Genomic DNA, 23019 nt, shown 5'->3' with positions numbered 1-23019 from the left:
GAAAACAGGCGGGGTGGGAGAGGAGACAGGCACCACAAGCAGATGGAACAGTGGAGCCCAGGCTGGTGGTGCAAGGACAGGAACAGGGGCTCAGGGTGTGGGGACACGGAACAAGGGATGGGCAGCGTGCTGGGGTACGTAAGAAACACTGGGATTCGTCTTTGAGGGAGCACAGATATTATAGAGGTCCCCTGAGAGAGCGACACAGCAGAACTGAGCGAAGAAGGCACATTTCTGCCATCTTTAGACCCCACTGGGAGAGGGGACCAGGAGGCAGACAACCAGGCCAACAGGGAGGAAGCCTGAGCCGGCTCCAGAGGGCAGGGACACCAGGGAGGGGTGCAGACCAGGGGCTGGCCTGGAAGAGTGAGGGCACCATTCGGTGGCCAACTGGACTGGGACATGGATGTGGCCTGAGATACTGGGAGGGGGGTGGGCCTTCATGGAAATATTCTGCAGGGGAAGGGACAGTGGGTTGGGCAGAGTGAGTGTCGGGCTCAGCTTTGATGTGTTGAGATAAAGAAAGAGCCTTAGGAACCGGAGCCAGAGAGGCCACTGGGGGTGAGTAGAGAGGGCACAGGGTGCTGGTGGGCCCAATGCTGCGAGCTGAGTGTTCCAGGGGAGGCTTTTGGATATTCTAGAAAAGATAACAGGCCACAGCGAGGCCAGACACTCCCTCGACTTTCTTGGATGAGGGTCGTGGTTCTTGAGCATCTTCCAGCCTTGGGGAACCTTATGGTGGAGCTCCATAACTGCAGCGGAATCAAGACTGAATCAAGCTCCGGGGCCTTCTGATGGGCTTTCATGGGCACTTTCACCCCACACCCCTTTTCTCCTGAAAATCAAGTTGTGCAACCCCAACAGACCAGCTATTCGAGTCACCTCACTGGTAAGTTTCTAAATAAAATAGAAGACTGAAAAATTGTCGGAAAGCAACATTGGACTTGCTTTCTATTTTGCTGCAGGCTCCACGGCATTTGGGTGTTCTAGAGACAAGGGACTCCCTCCTCCTCCAGCTGCCGCAGCTGAGCCAGAGTAGCAGCGGCCGAAAAGCCAAGGACTCCTCACCTTATTTCCGTCCTTTATAGATGAGAAGATCAAGGCTCAAGAACAAATGGGGGACAATGAAGGGAAAAACTGAATTGCAAGAGCCACCAAGGTCAGGACCTCCCGGGTGCAGTGGGCAGGTCGCTCTTCTCTTGGCAGAGAGATGGAGAGCTGGGAGCTCAGGTGACAAACAGGGCTTCTGTTCTGAGTGTCTAGGGTCAATGCAAGGTGGCCTCATGTCACCTCATAGCCTTAAGTAATTGCGACTCAGAGCAGCAGGAAGACTGCAGGTCACTGAGAGCGGAAGGAAGAAGGTAAGTACACCAGCCGTCCAGGGAGGACGTCACCACTGACACTTCTTCTCTCCTGATCATTAATAAAGATATCTAAATAACCAGTCAGTCCAGTTGTTAATGAGAGTGACACATGAGCCAGTAGATCTAAATGAATACAACAAAACACGACTGTTTTCATTATTATTAACAAAACAACTAAGTAATGACTCCACATATTAATTAGCCAATCAGCCCAATTATTATTAATGAAACAACATTTGATCCTCTAACACGGAGTAAACAGCTATCTAATGCAATTAGCGGTTACAATGATGATGCATAAATAACCAATTAGCCTAATTATCATTAATAAAGAAATAGCAAATAAGTACCCTGATCACACCTAGCTCCCATTGAAGTACATGTACGAGTGTGTGGGGGGGATTTGCCTGAGACGTGCTTGCATAGATCCACACAGCCACCACACGTGTACCTGCGCAACCTGGAGGCACGGGCGTTATGGGAAGGTGTTCACAGTCTGTCTTCCCCTCAGATGCGGATCCCTGAGGCCCCACTGTGGTCCTGCCTGCCTCAGAGGGTCCTGCACGGAGGCTCACAGGCACATCACCCCAGAACTCTAAGGCCAGCCTCTGCCCCTGGCTGCTTCCAGCTGAAGGGACTCCATACTCCCCACAGCACCAACCGGTACTGCCCTCGTGATGCACCCTTCAGAGAAGAGAATCCTCATAAAGGACAGTGCAGATATGCATATTTATTATACCGCGTTTCAGCAGATGAAGTTTTTCATCTTGAAAAGGAGGCACAGGAAGCCTCTTATCGCCTGTCCACTTCCCTGGGGCTGCGTCCACACAGGAACTACTAGGCACCTCTCCCCCCACAGGCCAAACTAACCACTCTGAGCCCAAGTTTCTTTAGACCCTAAGTGGAGATGAGCACCCTTGGCTCACAGGAAGTCATAAAGAATTGACAGAACTGAGTATGAAGGCTAAAGGGAGAGTCTGGTGACCGCAGAAGCCACACACACATGCTCGCCCTCCCCCTCTGCAACTAGCCTGCTATGGCGGGATGGAGAATGTCCCACCAAGGACCCCAAGTGAAAGGCTTTGTCCCAGGATGAGTGTTGGGGATGCTGTGGACCTCCGAGAGGTGGAGCCCAGTGAGAGGGCCTCAGGCCATTAGGTGTGCCTGCCAAAGGGACCAAAGTCCCCTAGTTTCTTCCACCCCCTGTTCCTGGCTGGAGAGGAGCATTCACTCTGACACACACACCCACCTTCACAAAGGCCCACGTCAATGGGCCACCCAGTCTTGGACTTGAACCTCCAGGACTGGGAGCCTCATTCCTCCCATAAGCCTCCTGTGTCAAAAATGACTAACACGTGCCCTTTCAGGGATGTGCCCCTCTGGAATCGCCACCACTTTCCAGGTCAGTGCAGGGACTCTGGATGGCCTCCACAGAGCCCTGCCACTCTCCAAACCCAGCTCAGTACAGTGGACTGTCCTTTAGTATGAATCAATCAGTCCCACGCCCCGCTTGAGGATGCGTTGGCATCTTGAGATCTTGCTGATCCCTGGAACTAGCTTCTAGAGATATAAACAACTTACCTGCAAGCAAGACTTTAATATGCAAATTGACAAACCCTAGTCCCTACCTCCACCTACAGCCTTCCACCAGGTTCCTGTAGACTGGAATAGGACACTATCCTGCCAAAAATCACTCAGGACCAGAGGCCAGGCAAACCAGGCCTTAGGGCCTAGAGCCTGAGCCCTGGTTACTGGCCTCGGATCCCCTGGCCTCGCCCTACCTGAATACAAACAAAATCCAGGCACACCCTGGGGACACCGTCTCTGCTGGCACGTCTTTCTGCACCAATCCTCAACTACCCAACTACACAGCCTCCTTGCCTCTCCTCCCTTCAGAGCCTTCATGTAGGTTCTTCCCCATGTCTTCCCCTCACTCTGCTCTCTGGACCAACTCTGATGTGGCCCCAGGCAGTTCTGCAAGAAGTGCCCCCCCACTCCCCCACATGGGAACTGTGACCAACTATCTTTTCGGTGGCACCATTCCCATAGAGGGGAGCCCTGGTCTAATGGCCTCGGATCCCCTGGCCTCACCCTACCTGAATACAAACAAAATCCAGGCACACACTAGTGACACTGTCTCTGTTGGCACGTCTTTCTGCACCCCGGGCACGTGGCTCCCCAGGTGACAGATCGTGGCTACTGAGGTTTCACAGCTGCAGAGTGAGCTTGGCTTAGGGAATGACTCAAGGAACAAATGAACAAACACACAGGTGATAAGCAGAAGAAAATGGTAACCGGCCCATGGATATGCTAGGAAGAGTGTCACAGAGGGGTGGCAAACACCCACAGAAACTCTTTCCTCTTGGCTCAGGCATGGCTGGCTGGAAGGCAGCCTCATGTCCCTCAGCAGTGGCCCAGTTGCGGCACCAGGCTGAGCATACTCTCTGCCGCCTGGTTCTGCGTTCCCTGAGTAAGGCCGCATGCACTCTGCCAGGCAAATTTCTGCTGGGGGAAGCCTGGTCATGTTTACGTCTTCAGCACCCAGTCCTGTGCCTGGCATGCAGGGAAGATCTGCCAAATGAAAATGGCTTCAAAGCTCAAATTGAAAAGAACCATGTTTCCCAGGACAAGCAGAATTGTAAGGAGAAAAAAGAAATCAAGATAATCTGATAGAGCTGCATTGATGGTGAATTTTATATTGTTTTATTTATTGATTTATTTTGAGATAGGGTCTCACTATGTGGCCCAGGCTGGCCTCAAACTCCAGGGCTCAAGTGATGCTCCTGCCTCAGCCTTCCAAGCAGCTGGGACTATAGGTGTGACTCTGGACCTGGCTGCTGGTACATTTTAAAACAGAGCCAAGCTTTGCTCATCAAAAAGCAAGGACAGACAGCAAATGCCAAACCCACTCTACTTTTACTTATTAACAACAAAATACCAAAATGGGTACGGAATCTTTAGGACACTGTGAATCATGGTGAATGATATATTCCTCACTCCACGGTCTTTCCCAGCCCAACTGAGAGGGGCTTGAAGTGAAATCCGAGACTCAGGAGACACTCGCGCCAGCAAGTAGCAGGAGCAGGTTCCAAGTGCAGCCTGCAGTGATGCCTGGCAGAAGGCGGATTACTGTGGCTCCCCGTGGAACAGAGGTATCCCTCAGGGAACAGGCAGGGCTAAGCCCAGCTGCTCTACCACAGCCCTGCGGGGAGCCAGACAAGGGTCTGGGGATGACCCCCTCCACCAGCTCACTGCCAGTACAGCCAGAACAGGGCGGGCCGCCATCACTCCCTGGTGCTCACTGTGCCTTGGGGACCCATAGTCTCCGGTCACAGCCTGCTTTTCTCTTTATCCCAGTATTCTTATTTTTACCCAATGATGAAACCAAAGTCAGAAGGTCAAAGAACATCCCCTCATCAGGAAGTGGTGAACCAGGATCTCTCTGACTCTCTAACTCCACATCTTCTCCCCATGACACCTGCTTGTGGTGAGTTCACCAACCTGGGGACAAGACTGGGCGTGGGAAGGGGGAGGAATGATCCAAGGCACAGAAGAGTGAAGGGACCTGGGCACCTGCAATGCCAGGTGTGGGCTCCAGGCATCGTCCCTCTGGTCACACCATGGTACCCTGCAGAGGGCTCCTTAGTGCTGCATTGGCAAAGAAGGGGCCCAGGTCACCTGGGGACTGAGGGATTTGGTTTGATGTCAGGTGCCTCCCCAGCAGACGTGGCCTGGAGTTAAGCCCTCTGCCTCTGGAGTCTTGCCCCTCATCTGTGAAACACCACGGGACCCTGAGTCTGCCAACTGCACAGAGCACAGTGGGGATCCGCTGGGGCAGCACCAGAATGGCCCACAGGGAAGTGCGTGGAGGCAGGGAGCAGGACCAAAGCAGGGTGACCAGCTGGGTCCTGGGGACCAGAGGAGTAGGCCAAGAGAAGAAAGCACAGGAGGAGAGGGCGGAGATGGAAGGACAGGCAGGGGTGACGAGCAGTCCCTGCCCAGGCCAGAGGCCTTGTGATGGAGGCCCTCATCCTACCACTTTACAGAAACTGAGGCCCAAAGAAGGGAAGGGACTCGGCCACAGTCCCAGCAGGCTGGAAGTCACACCCACACCAGGACCCGGGTCCTCACTGTCTTTTGGTTTTTCTGGCCACTTGGTAGGGCTCCTTCCCATCCTCAGCTCATCCTCTCACCACCCTGCTCCCTGCTTCGCCCTCCTGGGGACCAGGTGCTGTCCCTGGAGAGCTGCACCTACTGGCCAGGGACAGCTACTGACCATTCTCTCTGATACTTTGGTAGTGACTAGCAGGACTCTGGCTGCAACCTGAGAAGCCCCAGCTGCTCCCTGGATCAGAGAAAGCAGCATTCCTGTAGAAGAAGGTTTGAAGGCAGTAGTTACCTGCAGCCCCAGGGATCCAGGGACTCCTGGTGGGCCCACGTCACCTTTCTTCCCCTGAGTGCAAAAGAAGAAGCCAGAATTAACCGACAGGCCATCATTCCCAGAGCCAATGTGATGATGTATCTTGGTGGAAACCTCAGTCTTCATGGCTCAAACCGCCAGGCTGACCCTCGGGAGTGCCCGACAGAGGAGCAGTACCGGGTGTGGAAGGGACTAAGGCTCAGGTCAGAGGGCTGGGCTATGGGACCCACTTTGTATATCACACAGGGCCCCAAATTCAAAAGGCACAAAAAGTTACACCTGAGAAAAACCTCCTTAGCTCTCGGCCACCACCCACTTCTTTCCTAACCTGCCAGATGCTGCCTGATTCTTCCCGAGATGTTTTGTGCAGAGGTCACCATCTCACCCAGACACACACATTCTCTCTCTCTCTCTCTCTCTCTCTCTCTCACACACACACACACACACACACACACTTTTCTTTTTTCTCCCCTTTTTCCTTCACAAACTTCACCTTACCATCCAATCTGCTAAACAATCTTGCTTTTTCACCCTGGTTGGCCCTGCCTGTGTCCTGCGTCACTGTGTCTCCACAGCCACCACAGACAGAGTGTCCCCCCAAGGATGAGGCGGGGTGTGTAGACATGGACAGAGGTCCCTGAGGCCCTTCTGTGGCTAGAATCTTTACTACACTATGTGCCCTACAGCAGGGCAGGGGCACCTTGGGGGACGAGCACCCTCACTGGACTGAGTCCACCTCCCTACAGGGATAAGGTGTTCTGGCACATTCAATTTACACCCATGTGGTAATGGCATACAGTGTAGAACAAGGTCCCATGAATAATGGGGCTGTGTCTGTTTTCCTCCTGTAACTTTTCCTGATTTAACAAAAGCAGCGCTAGCAAGGATTTTTTAAAAAGGTAAAACAAGACTTTGAGTAAGTCCCACATTCTGTGAGTGACAGTTTTGTGGCCAGCTCTTCCTGGTTCTTCCCGCCACTCCTTGCAGGAGGACCCTGTGGAGCAGGTGTTCCAGGCCCCAGGAAAGCTGAGACCTGCTTGTTACGTACCTAGTGACAGAGGCAGGGTTCCACCCAGCTCTGTGCTGTCTTTATTTTTAAATTTTAAATTTATTTATTTATTCTAATTTGTTATCCATGACAGAAGAATGCATTCAAATTCATATATAGAGCACAAATTTTCATATCTCTGGTTGTTCACAAAGTAGAGTTAACACCATTCATTCATTCTTGTCTTCAAACATGTACTTAGGGTAATAATGTCCATCTCATTCCACTATCTTTCCTGTCCCCTTCCCGGTTCCCTCAATCCCCTTTGCCCTATCTAAAATTCCTCCATTCCTCCAATGCTCCCTCATCCCCATTATGGATCAGCATCCACATATCAGAGAAAACATTTGGCCTTTGGTTTTTGGGGATTGGCTTACTTTACTTAGCACAATATTCTCCAATTCCATCCATTTACCTGCAAATACCATGATTTTATTCTCTTTTAATGCTGAGTAATATTCCATTGTGTGTATATACCACATTTTCTTTATCCATTCATCTACTTAAGGGTATGTCGGTTGGTTCCACCGTTTAGCTATTGTGAATTGTGCTGCTATAAACATTGATGTGGCTGTGTCCCTGTAGTATGCTGTTTTTAAGTCCTTTGAGTATAGTCCAAGGAGAGGGATAGCTGGGCCAAAAGGTGGTTCCATTCCCGGTTTTCCAAGGAATCTCCATACTGCTTTCCATATTGGCTGCACTAATTTGCAGTCCCACCAGCAGTGTAGGAGTGTGCCTTTTCCCTGACATCCTCGCCAACACTTGTGGTTATTTGTATTTCAATAGCTGCTCTTCTGACTGGGGTGAGGTGGGTCATAGAGTGGTTTTGACGTGCATGTCTTGAAGAGAAGACTTCTGCTGGCTACACTCTTTCTGCATGTGTAGACTCTAGAAACTCAGACCTCAGCTCCCTTCTCATGGGCCTGCTCTCTGCTGCCTGTGATGCCCGTCTGCCCCGCTCCTGAGCCCACCTCTCACACAGGAGGGCCTTTTCCTTCCCTCTCTTTCCCCTGCTCCCTCCTCCCTCCCCACTTCTGCCTTCCTCCACAGTGCCCAGCGCAGGAAGCAGGAAGCAGTCTTGGCAGCCTCCCTGAAGCAGCCCTCTGCGTCCCTGGCCTGTGCCGCGCTCCCGCATCGGGCCTCCACCTCGGAACACCACCAAGGGCGACGTCTCCCAGAGACCACCCTGGAACAGGCTGGCGGTGCGAGCTCTTGGTCATGCTGCCCTAGGAGGGGCAAACAGGTCCTAAGGCTGCACAGAAGAGTTAGGCTGGGACCAGAGGGAAATGCTCCGACCCCCAGGCCCCACACAGACTCAGCCAGCCGTGGGTGAGACGGAAGACGCAGTCCTGCCCCTCCCTCCTGCTGGTTCTCCCACACGCTCAACATGCTCTGGGCCAGGCACCGTGTTACTGCAACACAGCTGACAAGCCCCACCCAGGAGGATCCCAGAGCCCTGAGGTGGGCCTGTGGGCTTGGGGAGGCTTCCTGGAGGAGGGTGCTGAGGTGGTGGGAGGAGGAGGAGCTGCCCACGGGACAAGCTGGCCACAGGAAGAGATGGGGCAAGAGGTGGCCTAGGAAAGTAGGACATGGGCTCGGACAGCATGACTGGCAGCCGGCAGCATGACTAGGGGAAGCGTGTGGCCAGCAGAGTCACAGGGGCCTTGCATGCCCTGGCCCAATCAGGGCCTCCCTCAGGCCCAGCGTTGTGAATACCACACAGCCTTGCACACCTCGTGTTGACTCTGGAAGCAGCCAGAGGCTGGGGTGGGGCTGAGCAAGCCATGTCTCCATGCCCAGCCTAAGCCATCCCCTCCCATCCTCGAACCAGTGGGGCAGCCCCATAAACAGGCACGGTCCTCCACCTGCGGCCCACACTCTTCCCCACTGCCCAACGCAGCGCAATGCTTCTTTTCCCACTTGGAACAGACCTGCAGTGGCCCAGCCTGCCCCCCTGACCCCATCCCCTGCCCGTCTTCTCACTTCCTAGCTCTCTTCCCACCCCCAGGCACACTGGCCTGCGTCCTCTACCTTGAAAGGGCCAAATAATCCCAACCTCGAGGTCTTCCCGTTGGCTTTTCCTTCTTCCTGGACTGCCGGTTCCCCAGGGATCCACAGAAAACAATTCCTCAATTCCATGGGTCTCTGCTCAAATGCCCACTTATCTGAGCGCCTTCTTTAGCCTGTGTCACCAAATCAGCATGCTCTCTGTCCAGTCGTGTCCCCTCATCTCATCCTCCTTATTTTCCCTAGGTTGGGTCATCACCAATACGCCATGGTCCTCTCCAAGCAGTGCCATCTGTCCTCACTGTGACGCATGCCCGATGAAAGTGATGGGGGGGTCAGCTCTGCTTTGGTTTGACCCTGTTTTCTGAGGCCCAGAACAGTAGTTATCACACAGTAGACACACCATACACATTTATGGGCTGGACAAAGGACCTGTGCTTTTGAGATCAATGTTACTGCTACACAGCTGATAAGCCCCACCTAGGAGGGGTCCCCACGATGGCAGTGGGGACAGCAGTAGATGTCAGGGAGAAAGGGAAGATGCAACTTGGTAGTCTGTGGACTTGCAGAGAGTATGAGTCCACCTGATTTACAGCCCCCAGAGTCCAAGCCCCTTGCTGCGGAGCCCATAGACCTGCAGGGTGCACTGAGGTCTAACTCAGAATCAGTTTTTTGACATTTGTCAGGTAAAATGCAAAATGTTGTCCCAGGTCCCTTCAGAAATGAGCCAGGCCTTGGAGGCATGTCAGATCCTGCTGTGATGAATGCAACCCCCAGGGTGGGGAGCAGGAGAGCACCAAGCGCTGCAGCCCCCCTCCCTGGGGAATGGAAACCAGACACCTTTAATTTACTATCTAGATAGACACCCCTTATAATTGCCCGAGGTTATTCCACTGAGAGTCACTGATTATTTACAAGATGAATAAACCATTTTCCCTCAAGGTCAGTGGCACCTGGTAAACAATCATCAGAATTCAGAACCCCAGCCAGCAGAGTGCCTCTTGGATGGCAAAGGCTGAGATGAGGGACAGAGGGACAGCAACACTGAGCATGGACAGGAAAGGGCCAGACAGCAGCAGGGATGCAAAGGTTGGGTTGCAATTCAGCAGAATCACTCCCGAGATGCCTGCGTGACGGTGCACGGGGTGAGCTCCCCTCTGCCAGGTGGTGCCATGGCCCCTGGGGTGCTTCCAGGTGCCCACAGCCTGCCTCCTCGGCTGGCTGAGACTTTATGTCACAATGCTGCTCATGCCCAGGGGATGCCACCTACGAGGTAATGAGGTTCCAGACAGGCACAGTGTCAGGAGGTGGTCCTGTGCCTGGGAAGTAAACACATCAGTCAGGAGGAGACCCGTAGGCAGGTAAGAGGATGTGGTGGGGAGGAGAGAAACAAAGAAATCCACCCACACAGGCAAACACTGCCAGCATGAGGATTTCAGTAGGGAGGAAAAAACCAAGAAGGTGGCAAGAGGCCAGAGAAAGAAAAAAAATGTCAGAACTTTGCAGTCAGAATAGTGTCACAGGCAGTCTCTCTCCCAACAGAGGCAAAACCTGTCATGGATCAGCTGTGAGGGCACCATCCATAGATGCACCAAGGTAACCATGCCTGGCCAGCTACAGCCCCTGCGCTCCCTTCCAGCCCAGCTCTGAAAGTCACCATCTGAGCTGTCTGTGCCCTTACTCCTCTGCCTCCCAGGAGTCTCCAGGGCTCTTTCTCCCATCCCCTGGGAGTAGCCATAGGGGCTACAGAGCTCAGACTCAAACATCCCCTTGGGAATTCTAGTCTCTGAGATTTTGCCCACACTGCTGCCTCTGTCTGTAACACTCCATCTAGATTTGTCAAAATCACATCCGAAGTCAACGCCACCTCCTCCAATGAAGCCCCAACAGTAAGTAGCAGCCCCAAAATGGGAAAACAATCATACTTGAGATATGGATTCCCGGGTGCCGCCTAAGTGCCAACAAGTTAGAATCACCAGCTGTAGAGTACAAAGTTACCAGTGATTCTATAGACTTGAGTACTCAACACACTCGGAGGGATTCTCTGTATTCTTCACCCATGATGGTGGTGATGGTGGTGGTGATGGTGGTGGTGATAATGGTGATGGTAGTGGTGATGGTGATGGTAATGGTATGGTGATGGTGGTGGTGGTGGTGATGGTGGTGGTAATAATGGTGATGGTAGTGATGATGGTGATGGTGGTAGTGATGGTGGTGGTGGTGATAATGGTGATGGTGATAGTGATGGTGGTAGTGGTGATGGTGGTGATGATGGTGGTGGTGATTATTGTGGTGTTAGTGGTGATGGTGGTGATGGTGGTGGTGGTGATGATTGTGGTGTTAGTGATGATGGTGGTGTTGGTGGTGATGGTGATAGTGATGGTGGTAGTGGTGATGGTGGTGATGATTGTGGTGTTAGTGATGATGATGGTGTTGGTGGTGATGGTAATGGTGATGGTGGTGGTGATGGTGGTGGTGGTGATGATGGTGGTGTTGGTGGTGATGGTAATGGTGATGGTAATGGTGATGGTAATGGTGATGGTGGTGATGATTGTGGTGTTAGTGATGATGATGGTGTTGGTGGTGATGGTAATGGTGATGGTGGTGGTGATGGTGGTGGTGGTGATGATGGTGGTGTTGGTGGTGATGGTAATGGTGATGGTAATGGTGGTGGTGGTGATGATTGTGGTGTTAGTGATGATGGTGGTGTTGGTGGTGATGGTGATGGTGATGGTGGTGTTAATGGTGGTGGTTGCAACATTGGTAGTGTGGAAGTGGTGTTCTTGTAGTAGTTTTGGCAGTGGAATTGCAGTAGCAGCTATGTCATTTCTGCATTTTTGATTCATAACTGATGGTAAGGATTTGAGAAGTGCCGACAAGGACAAGTTCTGCTGCAATAAAGAGCTGTTTTACTAACAATAGGTCTGTACCTTGTCATTTTTCTTCTCTTTTAAATTTCTACCCAGGACAATATCTGGATAAGTATTTGCAGTTTATCACCAGGGCAGATTTTCCAAGACATTTTGAATGCCAGGATGCTGAGCAGGACTGGTATTTCCAAGGCTGCCCGTCTGCCCGTGGAGAGGAGGGAAACCTATAAATTCAGAACAGCAACCCCTTCCCAGGCAGGATGAGTTAACACAGCCATTCGAGGGGCCATTAACAGATAAAAGGATTGCTTGTGTGCGTCATTCTAATGTGCTCCGTATGGTCTCCAGCTCGGTTCCTCTTCTCCGTGCCTCCAAATGTCAAACGTGATTATTTTCTACTGGTTGAAGATAAAACCAGGTGCTCAGGAAAAACCTAGGGTGTCCTGACAGAAACCCTGGCTCCAGGCCCTGGACTGAATCAAACAGGAGCCTGTGATCCAAACAATGCTGTTACCATCTGGCAGAGCAGGAAAAGGCAGAAGAAAGGTTTTAAAAATGGAAAAGTAAAACAAATGCACACCAGGCCGCCCCTGCCAAGACTGCCGTCCCCTCCCCCAAACCTGTGGGAGACCAGGGCTGCGGGCAGCAGGAGCCCTCCACTCGCAGGGAAGTCACCAGAGACCGAGTGACGTGTCCAGGGTAGCCCACAGGGTGGCACAGTCGGTTATTAAGGGTCCCGGCTGTCTCCAAGGCAATCTCCACAAGGATGCCCTGGTAGGTGCCTGCGCTGAAGCAATCGTCATTCCCTTTCTACCTCACACCAGCTCAACGCCTGCCAAGATGGAGTCCCCTTCCCAGGTGTGTTCTCACCCGGGCGACACAGCCCAGGACCACGCCAGGAGGAGGGAGCCGTCTCGGTTTAGTAAGAAGAGGCGCCACACTGGACAAGACAAGTTTGGAGGGACCAGAGATACAGAGAAGATGATCACAGGAACAGAAGACACTCCCAAGCTAATGTGAAGCAGGAGGCTGCCCTGACCCAGAGAGACCATGTGATCTTTCTGGACATCGAGTCTCTCTCCTTGAGAGTCTCAGGAACCCCTTCTGTCACCAGAGTCTGTAGTATGGACATTCCAAACTTGCCATGAAGTTGAAGTGCCTGACAATCTAGGATTTTCTTAAACAAGACTTTTTTTTTCTTTTTTTGATCCAGAGAAGAGAAAATATGATATGAAAACCATACCTCAGCTATGTCACCCAGGACTCTGCCCCACAGAGCCAGGCTCACGCTGTCTTCACTGAAAGGGACATTTCTCATCCAAGATCAGAACCCAGGTGACGAGATTCCAGTTTAGGGTCCTGTCCTTTTCCTCGTGCCACTCAATTACATGGGTACCCAGAGATCTCCATCCATGCTTCATGCATTCATCTTGCTGAGATGCTTATTAATGGGTCATTAGATGTTTATGCAAATTGTATGTTTCCATATTTCACATACATTGCATGTCTATATAAAACTTGGTGTTTTACACGTTAGGCCCTCTTTTCCTTCATGAGGATATCTAAATAAAAAAGAGAACATCCTTTCTTTTATGGTCTCACATTCTAATGGAGAAAAAGGAAACAAATTCTCAAATATGAAAAATATCAGTCAAGCCCTCTGCAGAAAATGAGAAGGGGCTGAAGTGAGAGACAACTGTGGCATCTGGAGTGGACGACGAGGGGGACTACATCTTTGGAAAGTGACTCTCTCGGAGGCTTGGAGTGTCCCAGTGCCGGAGCGGCCTGCAGCCAAGCTGGCTCCTCTGCTGGAACATTCCAATTCAGATGCATCTGCAGTATCTCTCACTTCAGCTAAGTGACTGTGCTTGCTGTCTAGCTCAGACAAGCCGGGCAGGTTCTCACCTCGGAGAGAGAAAGGCAACCCCTGAGGCAGGGAGCCCCTTGCCCACCCCCCTCCAGCTGGGTGGGCACTTCCTGCTCTTCTGCTGGATGGTGCAGAGGGCACCTAGCTTCCAATTCTCCCCCTTTGTGGTGTCATTGTGGAAAAATACTAGCTTTGTCCAAAATGAATGGATTTACCTTGCCAAGGATTATGGCGTCCGCCTGTTACTAATCTCTAAAAGAGAGGCCTGAATTCCTTTCCCCACCCGGTGCTTTAGCCTCTGCTTCTCAATTCACACGTGTCTGTACCTTGTCATTGTCTGGTGTCTTGCCTTTCAGCAGCCTGAGTGTGCGCAGCAGCACTCGGGAGCGCTTCTGAGTAATGCTTCAATTGAAATTGATGAGGAGGAAATGACAGGTCATGACAAGGGAAGCAGAGATATAATTTCTGAATCAGTCACTCTGTCTTGGGTTTTCCTGACTCAGCCAGAAGATGACAGAACAGGAAGTGGCTTCCAAGCCCACAACATCACAATTAGCTCCTACTCTCCTTCCTCCATCACTGCAGGTGCTGAGCTAGCAATGTCTGCAGGACAGAGCACGGTCCAAATCAGAGAATCACCTGGAGCTGCTGGAGGGCCAGGAGCCTCAAAGACCCCACTCCCTTGGTCATCATCTGCAATTCACAAAGGCAGCAGGAGAGGCAGGAGCCCCTCTGCCCCCTCTATCCCCAGTGTCAATGCCATTTCTGGCCCGCCTGAAAGCAGCTTGGGCCAGTCCTCTGCCAGGCGCTGGCATTCCAGGATATGGCTTCTTCTGCCTTTTTCTCAGTCTTCTCCCACTCCTGCTGGGTGATCCGGACCAGGTGAGTGCTCCGAAGGCCTCTGCTTTTCCTGTCCCCATCCCTGGCCTCAGCTGCCACCTTTCCCATTCCATCCCCATGGGAACCCAGGACTGGTCTCCCCGGTCCTGGTAATCTATATTCTTGGCACAGAAGCCAAATGGATGTGTTTGGAATGTCAGCCAGCCTGCCACTGCCGTTCTCAAAAGTCCGCAGTGAGCAAACTGCAGCCAGGAATGTATGAGACAGCAGCACGTTGAACAGCAGATAAATATTTGATGAAACTTCAAGCCAGAGTTTTCACAGATTTAGGAGGGATAATGGTCTCATTGTTTTGTTTCTCTTAAAATCCTTTATCTTTTAGAGATAATGTACTGAAATATTTAGAAACAAAATAATGTGCCTTTTGGAATTGCTTCCAACTAATGCAGTGGTGGGTAGAAGTGAGTGCTGGTGTCAATAGAACATCACCCCTAAGGGTCCTGGGCAGACGGAGGTTCAGTGAACTCCTCTTCCTACTTCTGCCTGTGATTTTTTTCATAACAAAGTATGCTGAGTGTAAGCAATTGACTCGCAATTCCTTCACAGTCTGTACAGTGGCCCACGAGGCTTTTTTTCCTCATTTCTTTGACTTCATCTTCCCCTGCCCCAGGCCCTGAGCTCCAGCTACTCCCTCTACCTGGTGTCCCAACCTGGCTGTCATGCCGGCCTGCAGCCTCATCTCCTGAGAGCTGGGTTAAGTGCAGTGTTCTTGACGCGGCCTGCCTGCATCACCTACTTGCATGCGGGATATGATGTCTCTCCTCCACTGCCTGCAGGGCACCACCATCATCAAGGCACGGCCCATCCTCGCTGAACTACCCAGCTGCTTAAGACACGTCTGGTCCCCAGTCAGTGCTGGAGAAGCCTACTGGGGTGCTATTTGCAGGTTGGATGAACTTGGAAGGAAGGACATAGGAGAAGAGAAAGGACAGGGACGGAAAAGGATGAACTAGTAAAGGTGAGAATGGAGAAGAGCCACACCAAAAGGAAAGGAAGAGGGGTCAGCTGAATGCCCCACTCAGGGCTGGCCTGGCACGAAGGAGAAGCTTTGGCCACAGCCCTCTTGCAGCGCTGTGCCCCACACTGCAGATGAAGTACAGCAGAGCTGCGGGGTGAGCAAGTGTGCAGAGCCCCCTCAGGCCCACTTCCTGTGTCCAATTCCACATCCCACTGACTCCTCCACAAGCCCACTGGCTCCTGGAGGCCGCCCCCACCCCTGGTGGTGCCTTCTCCCCCACCACCTGGAACCCAGCCCTGCTACCCCTCTAGGCAGACCTCCCCGGAGCCCAGGCCCCTCACCCCTCTGAAAACCAGAACACCTGTCAGGCCCCCATGCATGGAGAGCAAGCTTCTGAGCCCACCGTGAGGCCTGGCAGGGGAGCCCTTGGGTATTTCAGGAACTCCCAGAGCATGGAGCAGAGAGCACCTGCAATCACGAGAGCTCGCTGAGCTGGCTGATGTCTCACACATACAAGGAAAGGAAGCAGGAGGAGGCAGGCAGGCTTTAGACACACAGTCCTAGGTGGGAGTCCCTGAGAGGCCACCAAGGAGCTGTGTTCCCTCAGACCTGCCCTGCACCTGCGGAGGCTCTGGTGAGGACCAGCACATAACCAGAACTCAACAAATACCACACCCCACCCGGCTGGCTTTCCTGACTCTCCTCATCCCTCAAATCTCCAGGCCTGGGGCATCTTCCCCATCTCCATGGCCCCTGAGCTGTTAGGCTGGGACCAGGCCAGACACCCACTGCATCTGTGGTTGGTGGCTGTTAGGAGTAAAGCACTCCCAGGTGAGACCCAGCCATTCCTCGGGAGCACACCCAGAAGGTTCCAAGAAATCATGCCCAAGAGAGCGTGAGCCTGACAGCCAGATGCTCCTTCTCCTCTTTCATACAAGAATATTAGGTAAAGACGTAAAGATGTTCATAGACATCTCCAGGTAAACACCTGCCACCTAGTACCATATTAGGAACAGTAACACTGCAACAGGTCAGTACAAATGAGGGCAGGTTCCATGAACACTGATCACGTGGTGTGTAGAGACTGCTTGTTTCCCTTAAGACGAGGATCTAGAGGGAACAAAGGCCTTGACACTGCCACAGTCTGCTGCCCACCAAGGGCCACGCCATCCCGGGCCTCGTGGCAACATGGCCATGGGGTTGCCTTTCCCCTCTAACAAGGAGGCCTCAGGCTTGGAGAGACCTGGTGGTTTGCAGGGGTTGCAAGCTGCAGGAAAGTGAGGCAGAGCTTCACACCCAGGAGGTTCAGGGCCCTCCACCCTCCAGAGGAGCAAGCAACTCACCTCACAGCCTCATTGACTGACAGGAGGTGGCATACCCAAGGTCTGTCGCTTGAGAGACTGACTCTTCTCTTTCACCTAAAGTACCTAAAGTACCTTTGAGACAAGCTCACCTAGATTCCAAAATAAGTTCTCGCTAGAATCTGAAGATCCAAGAGACTTATAGGAGGCAGAATCCTTTGGAAATCAAACAATTAAGTTCACTGGACAGGCTGGAGTCTGTGTTGGGTGAGAAGGGCAGGTTTATCCAATTTCAGGATGGAGGATGTAGAGCTGTGGCCCAGCTCCCTCCTTGTTGGGAGGGAAATGACAATCCACAGCAAACGTGTAACACTATCCACCTGCCTGAGCTGCAGAATCTGCAGGCTAAAAGGGGCTGTAAATGGGACTGGGGTTTCTTCTGCCATATGTCAGGATGTGTACCCACCCATGGATCAGTGGTCACCTGGCCCCTGCAGGAAAACCTCCAAGGCAGTGAGTTCACTATTCTTGGAGCTGCAGGTCCAAACTGCAGGTGCGTGGGATCCACAGACACTTTTCCATGTGAATCAGCAAAAATGGTATGAGCTTAAGGTTAGAGTTTAACAACTGTGCTGCCTCCCTATTCCATATCAGGCACCTACTGGGAACTGCAGACAGAGCTCAGTCTGGGTCCCAGTCTAGTTGGCTGTGGGGTGTCCAGGGGGGCATCTAACCCACAGGTGCTTCTGCAGCCCTCCTTAAGCCTACGACATTGTGTCAGAAGCCAAGCTTACTGGTGAACTAAAACTTGTTAGGTGTGCACAATTTAGATAAGAAGACAAGTGCTAAATTAAATTCAATTTGATTAAATCAAATGCCGAGCCACATGATGTATGATAGTAATGTGAATCTGCTTAATGTAGCTGCACTGAGTTGGCAGATTCTACCTTTTTGCGCCTATTTTCTTTGTGTCTTTTTTCAAAACTTAGCTCAGATATCACCTCCTTCAAACATCCTTGGCCATCCCCAGACTGGGTCAGTTGCCCATCTCTGTGCCCTCTCTACTTTGGGCCTTCCTCTTCCAGGGAACCCTAATCACACAGCACTGCAGTTTCTATATGCTGGACACTCAGCAGAGGGCAAGACCCATCTCCATGTCCCCAAGGACCAACCCAATTCAGAGCGTGTGGTAGATCTCCCAAAGGCCAGTGAGCAGAGCCCAGACCTTCCCTTGGCTTCCAACACTCATCCCAAGCTTCTGGAGTGAATTCATCTCCTCCGTTGGAACTTATGAAATGGGGGGATGGGTTGCAAGGTGGGGCATCAGAAAGGGAAGACAGGTACTTACTCGGAGACCTTGCAAACCAGGGGGTCCACCCCTGCCTTCTGGACCCATCAGACCCTTCAGGATGGAAAAAAGGGGGAGAGGGAGAATAGTGAATGCAGGGTTCAACAGCAGGGGTCATTCTCTCTCTCTCTCTCTCTCTCTCTCTCTCACTGAATACAGAAATATTATCACATCTTGATGGAGTGGGGAGGAGACGACATCCCCTTCATTCCAATCTACTTTCGCTCTTATTTGATCAAATTAAGTATGCTTAATAAGGAAGATGTAGCACCATGGTATACATTTTATGGATGAGCACAGTAAGGTTCAAATGGCTTGCATCACCAATTTCCATAAAGCACATAGAAGAATCTTCTGGAATCCAAGTGTCTAACTCTAATTCCAGTGTCCATGCCCCATGGCTTGCAGTTTTAGAAAGAACTAGCTTGGATTTACTGATTCTCAGGCAACAGTGACATGCAAAGTATAACAGCCCAGACACATGCATAAAATTATCTAGGAAAGGTCAATTTCAGCTGGACAGGGAACCTTGACTGTGGGTGAGGGTAGCACACTGACCTAATTCAGATCCTGACCCCTCACCCTGTTATGTATCTGCTGCATGACCTCAGATAAGACACTGGACATGGTTGGACCTCAGTAATCTCTTCTCTGATATGGAGATAATACAGCCAGCTATTGAGCAGTTGTAAAGATCACAAGAGGAAGGGATTCTAAGGCTGTGCACAGCCTCTGGCAGCACCCTGAATGACAGCATCTGGAGCCAGGTGTGGAGGCTCAGTGGACAACTCAGACCCTGAGCTCCAGTACCGGTTCACCACCTCTGGGTGGACTTTGGCTGGAAACATTCTTTCTGCATTTCAATTTCCTCACCTTAAGCAAATATGGTTATAATACTAACAGTCATTATGGTCAAGTGTTGCATAACTAATTACATGATCAAGCTGTATTTAGGTCCAAGGTCTTTGCATTTAATAGCACCGTGTAAATGGATAAATGAATGGCCAAGCTGTAGGAATTTAATATGTGGATCTCCTTCCTCACAAGAGTTTTGCTGAGCTTGGGGCACACAGTGTGAGGCAACCCTGCAGAAATGAGTTTGCTTTAAGCATCCAGAAACGCCTGACATTGATCTGCCCAGCTGGCCCTTCAATCACTCAGCCTGAGACTGGTCCAGCCATCAGGCCTGTTTCCTCTGGAGAAAGAATGGAAGATGCCAGGATTTGGATGCAGAATGCGGCACCCTGCTCCCATTTAGAGAATAGGGTATATTTTCTTCTTTCTGGGATTGCTGAACACAAATTCAAAATTTTCCATTCTCAACAGAGTCACTGAAGCCAGCTTCTCGGTTCAATTCAATCCAGTGAATATATAGAAGGCAAGTGCTCTGCAGAAGCCCCCAAGGCAGGGGCTGATGGGATTCCAAAGAAGATAGAAATGACAGCTCATATTAGCACTGGGCTAAGTCTTCATGGAGCAAGGTTTTGCACAATAGTTTATTAACACTCATGGCATGTCTATGTGAGAGATGATGGTGATGATTTCCAAATTAGGGAGGAAACAAGTGGGATCAAACGAGATCAGACCCCGGTACCAAATTCAAAAATCTCCATGGTGGAAGAATAGGGATGTGAAGCCAAGTGCTTTGGCTCCTGATCCCAAGTCATCCCAAAGTCATCCTGCTCTTTACAAGCTCACTCTGCATTCAGGCCCCACTTTAATGCCCCCAAGAATGTCGTGGGGCCATCATTCTACAAACATGTGTTAAGTAATAACTCTGTGGTCTTAGAGATGGAGGGGAGTTGATCCTGGCCGTATGAACCTCAGTCTTAGACCTCTCAATACTGTTCCCTTTAATAAAGGCTTTAGCGAGGTCACTGGCTTCATGAACTCTGTCCATAGGCATTTCAGCACCAATGTTATGATTGTACTAAATCCAACTCTATCGGCAGCACCGGGCCTTAACACATCTGCAGGACCATGGACAGCTCTTGTGGGCAGCAGGATTGGTTGTGCTCTTCTGGAGTTTGAACCTAGGGAGGCTCAAGACCTTCATGGGTCCTGCATAATGAGCTCTCAGTGATGAAAGGGCGTGGGGACCAGTTAGTCAGGCAGATTCCAAGATTCCAAGATCACATTCCAAGATTACTGATTCCAAGTTCTGCTTTGCCTCTCAAAAGGGATATGACTTTGAGCAAGCACCAATGTCTTCATTGGAAAAGGATGGGAGGGCACAGTGCAGCCTTACAGACTGCAGAGGGCTGTCTGTAGGTGAAGGTGCCCCATGCAGTTCTCCCCAGTGGGAATCTGAGCCTGGGGACATCACAGAGACAAGAAGTAGCTTAGTTTGTCCATGATTTTTTTTATATGAAATTCTTCTAATGATACTGGGATGGAAAGTCATCTGTTTCTTCTAGTTTTATCCCAGCAAAACCATACACATGTATCTGATGCTGCCTGGGCCTCAATAATTCATTATGAATCTCATCCACCACATAAAAATGAGAGTTGCTTTATCTCCTTCAGAGAGCAACTTAGCAGCAGCAGCAACCCATTGCCAGGAGGGGCAACTGTAAAACTGGGCCCCCCGGTGTTCACTATGTTCTCATTGCCATCCGGAGTGTCTGAACTTACAGCACAAACGATCATGGGCTCCCCTCGAGTGGCCTCTCCCCAAATAGCTATTTACACAGTTATGTTCTTCATAGAGGGAAATCAAAGGGTGCCGCCTCGTCAGCACCAATCAGAAGCCTGGGGGAGTAAACCTGCGTGAGGAGATGCACTCGAGTGCCTTCTGTTTTATCTGGAGGAAACTAGAACCCTGGCAGCCCCAGTCACAGCCTTGTTTTAGAGTGAGGGCACTGGGGACAGCCTGCTTGGAATTCCGTGGCAGTTCCACGCCTGGCTCCTGCGTGCACTGTAGCCCGAGGTCTCACCTCGCACAGCATTTCCTCCTGGAATGACGAGATCAGCTACACCGTGGTGAGGCACAGGCCTCCGAGACAGCAGTGCTCATAACAGGGGGACTACCATCGCCCAGGCCTCGAGTGCCCAGAGCTCACCCTGGGTTGGAGGGATGGCTTACCGGAGCTCCTGGGGGTCCAGGTGGGCCCTGGTGACCTCTTGGTCCTGGAGCTCCCTAGAAACACAAGTCATGTGTCAGTTCAACTTCCTTCTCCACATGACCAGGGATACCACCCCCCGGGGTCTTTCCCTGACTAGAGTTTATTTCTCGAGCTCCCAACAGGGACCCAGAGGCATGGATGCTGGCATCTGTACTCCAGAAAGCCAACTGGACGTGGGCAGGCTGTGCCTGCGCCCAACTGTAGGGTCGTGGCCTTTCCTACTTCTGCTCCTCCTAAGTCCCCACCACAGGAGGACCCACACCGCTTACCTGCTCTCCCTTCAGGCCTTCTCTCTGCACCTGAGGGACAGACAGGCGTTAGCAAAGGTGCTGGAATTTTCTCAGCAATAGTCAACCTCTCTAAGTTCCATTAAGAGCACGCGCACACACGCGTGCACGTGCGCGCGCACACACACACACACACACACACACACACACACTATAATGAAGTGGCTTCTGCCTTTTCTCTGGCTTTTGGTGTTGAAGATTTTCCACCCAACTGGCAGCATCAGCAGAGTTCTGCCTCGTGCTCAGAGACGAGGACTCTTGCAGGGCCCTGGGTCCATCAGCACCTGAGTGCATGATTCCCACCCACTGCTGGGCACTCACCACAGAGCCGGGCACACCAGGAGGTCCCGCAGGTCCCGCGTCTCCCTGTGTAGAAACAACAAGCATTTCGACTCAGCGACTTGCTGCCACACCCGCTGCTGCCCCCTCAGGGTCCTTGCTCACTCCTACAAGCCCAGTGGACCTTGTCCATGTTCTATCACACCTAGGGTCACCATGCCTGGGTTTCCTGCCTCCCTACAATATTTTTGAAGCTTCTGTGTCTGATTCTCATCTCTGTGTCTAGGCCACAGGCTTCTAGAGGACAGGAGTCTCATTTTTGTCTTTTGTGCACATTCAGCCCAGTGCCTAGATCTGGCTGGTGTCCCGTGAACACCTCAGGGTTCATCACAGCTATTTGCTGCTAGAAACTTCCTACTCAGTGAGCACTTGCACACAGCAGGCACTACCGTGAGAGCAGTGACCGTATCTTTTGCCATGTCCTTATGTCAAGTTCACAGTTAGCAAATGGTCAGCATTCAATAAACAGTTATCAGATAAACGAGCAAGAAAATGCTGTGATGACTCTGTCCACTTTCTTTGTCATTGAACAAAAAAGGCTTTCATCATGACTCCTCCTTCTTAATCTTAACCTGATCAGATTCCCCAGGGCATGAGCTAAATCTTGGTTCCACTTGGGGAACATCTGTCAACTATGGCAATACAAAAATCATTATCCCATTACTCCAGTGCCCTATCACTAAAGCAGGGAGGCTGCTCAGAGCTAATGTTCCTGCACATAGCTTAGGAGCATACACTTTTCCTTTTACCCAGAGTCTTGGCAGCTAATTTTAGGATTCAGCATCTCCTATCAAAACACTGCAAGAATGTATTAAAATCTTGATGCTAGAATAACCCAATCATGTCAATTTCAACTCTAGAGACCACAAGAAGGTGAGAGAATAATCAATGCACCTGAATGGAAGCCCAGGTGAGTGAGTTGGGAGTTGCTAGAATTCTCAGCTGAGGCCTCTTTAGCCACTGCTTCCTATTTATTTATTTACTTATGGTGCATACCCTCTCTACTTCTTGAGACCACACTTCAGGAACTGGGCTGCCCCAAGATGATGTTATCTGAGCCCTGCCTGGGTCCCTCTGAGAAGCAAAGCTACTTGACCTCATCTCAGCAGCACTAAACCCTGCTCCCCACAGCCTTCGCCCTGCCTTTCTCTAGCCTGCACTCACACAGGCCTGGGTCTCATCCTG

At 51.3% G+C, this 23019-nt stretch overlaps 1 protein-coding gene across 1 annotated transcript in view; it reads right to left on the bottom strand.

Moving 5' to 3' along the window:
* Positions 1–23019, bottom strand: part of Col22a1 (collagen type XXII alpha 1 chain) — a 240251-nt gene that overhangs the window by 110497 nt on the left and 106735 nt on the right. The window contains exons 20-24 of the mRNA XM_026407769.2: positions 21817–21861; positions 21478–21507; positions 21169–21222; positions 18084–18137; positions 5764–5817 (exon numbers count right to left, since the gene is read on the bottom strand). Of these exons, the coding sequence (XP_026263554.2) occupies positions 5764–5817; positions 18084–18137; positions 21169–21222; positions 21478–21507; positions 21817–21861 (237 nt within the window). The remainder of the gene's footprint in view (positions 1–5763; positions 5818–18083; positions 18138–21168; positions 21223–21477; positions 21508–21816; positions 21862–23019) is intronic.

Source organism: Urocitellus parryii, chromosome 7 (assembly GCF_045843805.1).
Source record: "Urocitellus parryii isolate mUroPar1 chromosome 7, mUroPar1.hap1, whole genome shotgun sequence".
Classification (NCBI taxonomy): domain Eukaryota; kingdom Metazoa; phylum Chordata; class Mammalia; order Rodentia; family Sciuridae; genus Urocitellus; species Urocitellus parryii.
Note: the sequence above shows the minus strand (reverse complement) of the source record. Positions and strands in the feature narration are given on the sequence as shown.